General features: G+C 43.7%; 1 protein-coding gene across 4 annotated transcripts; it reads left to right on the top strand.

Annotated features, from left to right (window-relative positions):
• The first annotated feature begins 32 nt into the window (after positions 1-32).
• il13ra2 (interleukin 13 receptor, alpha 2) lies at positions 33-5365 on the top strand. 4 transcript variants are annotated; one of them, XM_047020115.1, is made up of 10 exons: positions 33-133; positions 762-867; positions 1123-1274; positions 1400-1553; positions 1744-1864; positions 2163-2221; positions 2409-2563; positions 2783-2930; positions 4011-4116; positions 4246-5365. In XM_047020115.1, the coding sequence occupies exons 2-10, from the start codon at positions 774-776 to the stop codon at positions 4292-4294; spliced, it is 1038 nt and encodes a 345-aa protein (XP_046876071.1). In that variant the 5' UTR covers positions 33-133; positions 762-773; the 3' UTR covers positions 4295-5365. The 4 variants fall into 4 exon arrangements, with proteins under 4 accessions (XP_046876071.1, XP_046876072.1, XP_046876073.1 ...); XM_047020113.1 differs by having other exon boundaries at positions 34-133; positions 2037-2221; XM_047020116.1 differs by lacking the exons at positions 4011-4116; positions 4246-5365 and adding an exon at positions 3157-4000 and having other exon boundaries at positions 2037-2221.
• The last annotated feature ends 3339 nt before the right edge of the window (positions 5366-8704 follow it).

The raw sequence follows: 8704 nt of genomic DNA, 5'->3' as shown, positions 1-8704 counted from the left end.
TGTAACTCTTTGTAGATCCAACCTCTTGTTAAATAAGCTATACAAAAGCACTGCCTCCTCAACCGTCTGGGACAAACAGCTCCTGCTGCTCCAACTCAGCAGAGCACAGCTCCACACTGGCTGCTACCACTCAGTAAGTAATGCCTTCTCCTGCTCCTCTTAGACCTTTTTCATCTCTTTTCTTTCCTGATGATAGACTGATTTTAAATTCAACATTAGATGAATACCCTGTAATGTAGAATGTATTTTACATAAGTAATTTTTTTCAATCCACGAAATCTAAATATGCTCACAAAAATGCTATAAAATTTGATTTTCTAATATCTAGCAATAGTTTATTAAGATGGAATAGAATCAGAAGAAGAACCAGAACAGGGTTTTTATCGCCAGGAAAGTTTGCACAGACCAGGAGTCTACTTTGGCATACATTCAACAAATTGGGAGTCATAAATCTTGAATAGTGGTGTACAAGTCTAACTATGCTAACGGTGCAAAGTCTAACTAATACTAAAGGGCTGTAAGAATTTCGAATAAAATAAAAACATACAAAGTTAAGTAGCTATATACTGTATAAAATTTCAATATAAAAGTACAAAAATACTAATAGGCTAACTTAGTGGAACAACTATGGTAACTTAGTGCAAATAGGGTAACTTAGTGCAATAGTTTACATGATTTGGCCATGTCAGCTTGGTTGCTTAGGTTGTCAAAGGAGACTGGACTAGCTATTGTTTTAAAATGATATTCTTTCCGTCTTTAAGGAATTTAGCAGAATGTTGCTGAGCAGAAAAACCTTACTGGGCCATGAAGTTGTATTTATGCTAATTCTACACTGGAGTGGGTTTATCCAGATGAATGGATTGACAGGTTAGTTGGTCTGACTTATTTCTCCACTGACTATTTCGGAAGCCTGCATACAGGAAGATGAGAAACTGTGCTTTTTTTCTTCAAACAACAGAGAAAGAAAAGGTTATTTTTTCAGTTTCTGTAGAGTGAACTTACATTTAATCATTTAGCACATTTACATTTAGTCATTTAGCAGATGCCCTTATCCAGAGCGACTTACAGTAAGTACAAGTACATAATTGAAAGTATGCTTATTCTAAATGAAACACATTTCAGTTGCTCCGCCGGAGGAAGTTGAGATACATGACCAGGGACGTCTGGGACAACTCCTGATAACCTGGAGCCCCCCAGCCAGCCTGCTCAACAGGACCGACTGCACCCTGCGCTACCAGCTGGAGTATCTCAACTCATACAATGGCAGGTGGACGGTAGGGACATTCCCACGCTCCTAGCCTCTTCAGTGACACATCGTCTGTGATCGCTCATGTCTGAGTGGGTGTGAAGAAGGTGAAGCCTGAGGATAGGATATTCTGTGTGTGGGTTGATCCTGTAGGCAATCAGAACAGTGAGGAGGAGCTACAGAGCTCAGTTTGACCTTGAGAAAGCAGTAAAGGTCAGACTGTACACACTGTTGAAAGGAGCCTCCACTAACTACTCAGAGATCCAGAGCAATTTTACAGATCTGACCGTGCAGCCCTCCAACACAGGTAGGTTCTAATGACATCACAGAGAGGGGGAAAACGACCATCCAAGTAGCTTCCACTCACAACGATATCCCACCAATCCTATGATTATATTCATTTATTTGTTTGTCAATGTTTTTTTGGATGTGGTTGTTCACTATTTAAATCCATTTATATGTGGGGTATCTGTTAATCTTTTTGCAATCCCCAACAGGTGTCATTGGCTCCAGGGTCCAGGGATTTTCCTGTGTGTTCCATCAGCAGGAATACTTGGAGTGTACCTGGCTCAATGGCCCTGACGTCCTGGCCAAGGCCCAGTACAACCTGTACTTCTGGTAGGCAGATTCATAGCAAGTCGTCTGTAATCACATTACAGTGTAATAACACAACTTCTGTCAGTTTTATGTACTCGTGGACGCTTCCAGAAGAAGGTGTGCTCTGGCAAGGTTTAATTATGGTTGTTAGTGGTTTAATTGCATTGTGTATTTTGTGTTTCCAAACCGCTAGGCATAGTGACATGGAACATTCTGAGGAGTGCCCAAGCTACATTGTTCAAAACAGGGCTAGGACAGGCTGCAATTTATCACATGATCTTCTTGAAGAGTTCACTGATTTCAACATCTGTGTGAACAGCTCCTCTCCAGGCGTGGTTGTGAGGCCTGCCTTCTTCTCCCTGCAAGTTCAGAATCAGGGTATTACGATTATATATCTTCACACAACGTTTGTGCCACCATGTTGAGGATTGCTGTAGTTTCTCTGTCATATCCAAACATTCCGGTGTCTCCTCCTTCCTATAGAATACAACATTGTCTCCTGGCAACAGGATGTAAATAACGCTGTCGTTTATCATGTACCTCCATTTCTGCTGTGTATCTTTAGTGAAGCCTGCAGCTGTGGAGGTGATTGATCTCTGGGCAGATCCAGACGGGAAAGTTAAGCTGTACTGGGATCCACCCCATGGGAGAGTCCCTGAAGGCTGCTTGGAGTGGGAGGTGGAGATCAGTGAGGAAATTAAAGACAGACCATTATTGCTGGTAGGCTTCACCCCATGTTGTCAGTAACACGTGACTGTCAGTTGACAGCCCGTCACAATCATAGTATTAAGATGTCAAGAGCAATATAAAGAGTTCTGCGCCCTGAGCCCTGGCAGATCCCTGCACTTTGTCTGCATGGGGAGTTGTTTTATCTGGATGAGCCCACCCACAGCATTGACAAGGGAACCTCAAACCCATGTCCTGTTTCTGCCCTGCCAGAGAACGAGTGTAACCAGAGACACAACCTTCACACATCTCTCCAATGGGGACACTGAGAGGGAGTGCTTCCGGGTCAGGTCAAGGGTGCACCAGTTTTGTGCTGACAGAGGATTCTGGAGTGACTGGAGTCTACGGTCCTGTGATCGAGGTAACCCTGTAACCGTTTTTTTCTCCATACATATATCTTCTGTTGCAGCCTCCCCCTTGACTCCAAAGTGTTACTGGGTGTTGAGATCAGTCTCTTTCTGTCAGACCTCTGATCAGACCTCCTGATGTCTGTTGCTGGAAACATGACAACGTAATTGTCCACAACTACTAAGAAGTAGGCAAAAACACAAGCAAATACAACACTACAGCGTTTCAACACCCTTCAGGCCAGATCTCTACGTCCACCCTCTGAAGAGGTGGACACAAGACACAGCAGGGGCGGAGCTACCCGCCCCGGGACACAGCAGGGGCGGAGCTACCAGCCCCAGGACACAGCAGGGGTGGAGCTACCCGCCACAAGACACAGCAGGGGTGGAGCTACCCGCCACAAGACACAGCAGGGGCGGAGCTACCAGCCCCAGGACACAGCAGGGGCGGAGCTACCCGCCCCAGGACACAGCAGGGGTGGAGCTACCCGCCACAAGACACAGCAGGGGTGGAGCTACCCGCCACAAGAAACAGCAGGGGCGGAGCTACCCGCCACAAGAAACAGCAGGGGTGGAGCTACCCGCCACAAGACACAGCAGGAATGAAGCTACCCGCCCCAGGACACAGCAGGGGCGGAGCTACCCGCCCCAGGACACAGCAGGGGCGGAGCTACCTGCCCCAGGAAACAGCAGGCGTGGAGATACCGGCCACAAGACACTACACGGGTGGAGCTACCGGCCCAAGACACATCTCCCTGCATGTTAACGTTTTAGACTTAACGACCACCCAACCTCAGCACAATGTCTTGAACCATCTGGGACTCTGTCCTGGATCTTTAACCTGACGCATCATCTCTACTGACTGGTTTCCCACCCTTGATAATAAATATATAAAGAGCTCTGCGCCCAGACTTATCTTGCCTATCCTCGTCTTTGTATCCATTCATCCATCATCAAACTGTTCACTGTATTAAGTTGTAAACCTCAATTTATTCCTCTGCCTACATACAGTAGGTTTTTGGCCTGAGTGAAGTTACAGCTATGCATATCTAATGTATACTGACAGCATGGACTGTTGCCTCTGTGGGTTGTAGATATACAGGTTGTTCCAGAGCAAGACCTGGATGTGGGGGTGGTTGGTGCCGTGGTTGGCATCACAGTGTTAATCCTGTCACTGTGTTTGGTGGCAGGGTGGACAGTGTAAGTATCATGCCCAGGCACGCATACACGCACACCTGCACACAAAAGTATCGACACAAACGCGCACGCACGCACGTTCACACAAACGCACGCAAGAAAGGACAAGCTAACGCTGTTGATGATCTCCAGGTGTACGTCCCAAAAGAAGAAGGCCAAACTCTTCCTGTCTTCTGCATAGGATGGGACATTGTACTGAGCATCCATCTGAAGACGTGCAGCAGTCTTAACACTGACCTCTACCACTACTACTGACTACTGTAACATTGCAGTACTGTTATTAAAAAATTGTCTTTATATAATTACAATTACAATTAGTCATTTTAGCAGACGCTCTTATCCAGAGCGACTTACAGTAAGTACAGGGACATTCCCCCCGAGACAAGTAGGGTGAAGTGCCTTGCCCAAGGACACAACGTCATTTGGCTCGGCCGGGAATCGAACTGGCGACCTTCAGATTACCAGCCCGATTCCCTCACCGTTCAGCCACCTAACTCCCCGTATCTCTGACCTTATCAGCACATTAAGGTCTCAAACCAGGTGCTTTTATATATACCATGCCAAGTAAAAGGATGTTTGTGCATTCTTTGTTTCTGCTCCAGTGCTGTAGAATAACCTTTCTGATTCTGATTCACTGTGGGTCCAGTCTTCCCCTCGCCTCGATACATTTAAATTCTCATTTAAGACCCGTCTATTTTCCTTACAGAGTCCTTGTTGAGTCTCTATAAGGCACTGTCATAGTTGTCCTGTCTGCTTGTGTGCTATGTCAGGTAGATCTGGGTTTTGTTATGTGTATTTTGTCTCGAGTGTCATGCTCCGTGTATATACTTCTGCATTGTTTCTACTGTATGTATTTTTATACTGAATATATCAGGTTGTTACCTAAAAATGTAATGTTTTTTTTTTTTACTTTGCTCCAGTTATGCTATTTAGTAAAGGGGTCACTATTTACTCCTTAAAGCCACTAGTCTTGCCAAGCAACGTGGAAGTGTGTATCTACTTTAAAGTGCCTCTTGAAAGTATGTGAATACAGTAGTTTTTACACTGAAACAGAAAAAAAGAAAACCCTACCTATGTGCTGCATAGCATACAGTATTTTCAATGTGTTCCTTGCCAAAATGAAATGTATGTATAACTGTTTACAATGCCACAGTTCTTGCCATTACACGTTACAGGTTAATGTATGCTTTTTAATGTTCAGTTAATGTACGGGATTACAATTGACAAAATAAAAATTATATGTTTAAAAGTATGGTTTGTGTTGGTACAGAAACTGTTGAAAGTTCCTATGGTATTTCTTTTTGAAAAATGTAAAAAACATTTCTATATTTGTATCCTTGGTTAAATTTGTCTATGTTTGTCCATATTTTGGTTTGCATTTTATTTCAAAAGATTAAAAAGACTTGCTTTAAGTGCAAATCTATCTGACCACATTGACCGGATGCAATGTGGGATGAAATCGCGATGCATGTTTCTTACATTTTTGCATCGGTATAATCAGATGTATATAGAATCGTGAGTAGGCGAACATCTTTAGTATTTAGAAATGGGACCAATGATTTGTGACTTATAATTGCAATATATTTAGATAGAATCCTCCTCTCTAACTGTTCCTTAAGCGCGCTCTCATCTCCACTGCTGTCAGTGGCCGATTCTCGTCAAGTCTCTTGGCCAAGTTTCGCGCGAATTGGAGGCGTGTTCGGGCGAGTGTTATCATGGCGGCGGAGGAGTTACACGTTCCTAAGAATTGCAATAAATCCAAGGTTTGGCAACACTTTGGATTTTCTAAGAAAGATGGGCAATATGACAATATCCACATCTTTAGCAAGATATATCGTACTGCTATAAAGTACACAGGCAGCACGGCAAATGTAGATGGTATTTGTGTGGAGACCTCTGCCTCTTCCTCGGATTCAGCTATGGCTACAGTCAGTGGCTAGCTCCACTGGTACCCCTAGCAAGAATAGGAAGCTATTCGCCGAGAAACAAATCCCTGTTGTGTACGAAAAAGTAAGACGAGAGATAACTGTCATTGAGAATAAAGTGGGACGTATGAGTTCTATTTAGCGTGTGAGGTGTTATGACAGTGTTTACAGCAGCTTGTGACTGCCAGTAGGCCTACATTCAGAGAACTCATACTACAGGAAAGAAGGACTGGTTTAAGGCAAAGTCCAGGTCTGACTTTATATTATCTTTTGTCAGAGACTTTGTTAATATGTGAGGTAAAACGTTAACTTTTTTAGTTAATTTATGAGTCTGACAAAGAAATAAATCATTATGTACCATATTAAATTGCATAGCATCATATTGTTTCGCATCGCATCTCGTTGAATCGCATCTTGTTTAATCCCACTGCATCACAATATGGGTGAATCGTATCGCGTTAGTAGTTGCTTTTATGTATCTTTAATTAATTGGATCGTTGGCAGTGTATCAAGATGTGTTGGCATCGTCCTCAATGATGGAGATGCACATATGGAAGATAAACAAAACAAAGGAACGACCGATCCTCGTCCAACTTTTGCTACAAAAAAAACCATCAGCTGAGACCGTTACGATCGCTAATTCAGTCCAAGACAGTGGGTTCCCCTAGGGAGGGTTCGGTTGGCTTATTGTCTTTGCTGCCACCTGGTGCAACGGCTCCATCTTTGGAATTCACAATACATTATGATGTTCATCTTATGACGTAAATAAATTGGTTGACTGATTCTTTTCAAAACTGTAAGTGTATGGAGTGACGTCAATGGGCCGAGATAATGTAAACAAATCGACTATTGGAAATCTCCTTGAGTAGTCTTTGCTTTAGGGTAAAGGTTCTGCGTGAAGCAATGGTAAATTGGCCTGATTAAACAATTACATTAATAAATAGGATTCCATTAGTATGGTATAGGCCTATATAAACCCTAATGTGAAAGTTTTTCCATAATGTAAGCCAACTTGGAAATTGTGCAAGAATAATTTATCAAGGTATTCAAACCCAACACCTTTACTGTCTCTTCTTACGATTGAATAAGTTACGATGATCCATGTTGAAGCATAGGCAGCGGACATGACCCAGACCACAAGAAAGTGCAAAGAATAAACAAGTATGCACAGCTGTGTCTCATCTTTAATCGCCGTTGACACATGGATGTGACAGAAGTGCCGCCAGAGAGGGAGCACCAGACATCTCGACCTCCTTGCTTTGTTTCTTGTCCCCTCACCAAACCGTTGCGGGAGACACAAGTCACAAGTCAATAAAGGTGAAGTTTAAACACCACACACGCACGCGCACACACTCACACATTACTATGCAGTGTCTATTTCTGTTAACTCTTTAGGGATGAGTGCCAGGGGCGACAGTTATGGGACCTTGTCCCAGTGGCTGAATTCAGACGTGTTCATCGTCTTTGTGGTGGTTCTGCTACTTCTTCTCCTGGTGCTGGCTGCTATGTGTTGGATTTTCAAACGCTTCAGGAATCAAAGAGCAACGGAAAGGTAAAGGAGGTTAATAACGTTACATTTCTCATTAGCAGTGATGTTAATTTTACCTCAATGCTCCGTACAAATGACCTCGGTCTACCTTGTAAAAATCTATATTTGGAACAGATTACAAATCACGGAGATAGAAATTGTATCAGGCGATGGATCAGGAAATTGCCCCCATCCTAGATTCACCCTGAAGATCAAGACTGATAAGAACCATGCCAACCAAATGGTGCAGATGCTGCTGGGTCGTGCCCAACACATGGAGGGCTCACCGTGTCCTTCCCCGCCATCAGCCTCAGCCCCATCCCCCGCTGAGGGCGCTGAGAACGCTGCTAGTAACATCCAGGGTAGAGGACCTCAGGTCGGGCCTTTACCCACAGCAACATCTCCTCCCTCAATCCTCCCCAGACCACAACCACCTGAGCGGCTGGTCACCAACCAGACTGGGGAAGGTGAAGAGGACAGTGATTCAGGGGAAGAGGATCAGTACTACTACTCAGACCAGGACGGCTAGAACAACACCTGTTATAGTGACTGTTTGAGTAGGGCCTCATTACTAATAAAAATGAAAATGTACCAAAAATATGACATTAGCTTGTTGCCAAGCTTAGATCAGTTGATGTCGATTTCTTTACTAAGTTAATTAGGCTACTGCTCATTAAGGGGAAAATACATAGTCTAGCTTTTAGTTCTATTTCTTCATACAAACAAATTGTAACAGTTAAGCCGTTAAGATTGTCTTAGGATCTTAGGAATAGGAATTCCAGTAGATCGATGAAGTTATCTTAAACAAATTCCTCCTGCTCTGTGCTGCACAAGGTCAATGCACGTTATCAGTCGACAGGGACTGGAGAGAGGCGCCTTGAATTTTGATATCATGAGAGCCCAACCGATCCGCATCTCCGTTCGTCTCTTCTTCCAGTCATGCAGTCGATGGACTCCCCTATAACCAAAGCCATATTCATTGCTCTTTTTCTCTTCGCCATTCTGCTCATTCTTTACGTCATCCTTTGGTACATATGCAGGGATGTCGACAATGATTACATCTGAACAACGGAAGGTCACTTATCCAATGTCAAGACTGCCCAAGGTAAGACAGCCAACAAGCTATCGAAGGTATGTG

This window comes from Hypomesus transpacificus, chromosome 5 (genome assembly GCF_021917145.1).
Source record: "Hypomesus transpacificus isolate Combined female chromosome 5, fHypTra1, whole genome shotgun sequence".
In the NCBI taxonomy this organism is placed as follows: Eukaryota; Metazoa; Chordata; class Actinopteri; order Osmeriformes; family Osmeridae; genus Hypomesus; species Hypomesus transpacificus.
This window is presented reverse-complemented; position numbering and strand designations above follow the sequence as displayed.

Bases quoted from the DNA above. Each gene is read 5' to 3' on its own strand.
- il13ra2 (XM_047020113.1), top strand. From the start codon at position 774: ATGTTGCTGAGCAGAAAAACCTTACTGGGCCATGAAGTTGTATTTATG. The intron at 1,275-1,399 runs GTAGGGACATTC...TTGATCCTGTAG, and splicing joins CATACAATGGCAGGTGGACG to GCAATCAGAACAGTGAGGAG. The intron at 1,865-2,036 runs GTAGGCAGATTC...CCAAACCGCTAG, and splicing joins CAGTACAACCTGTACTTCTG to GCATAGTGACATGGAACATT.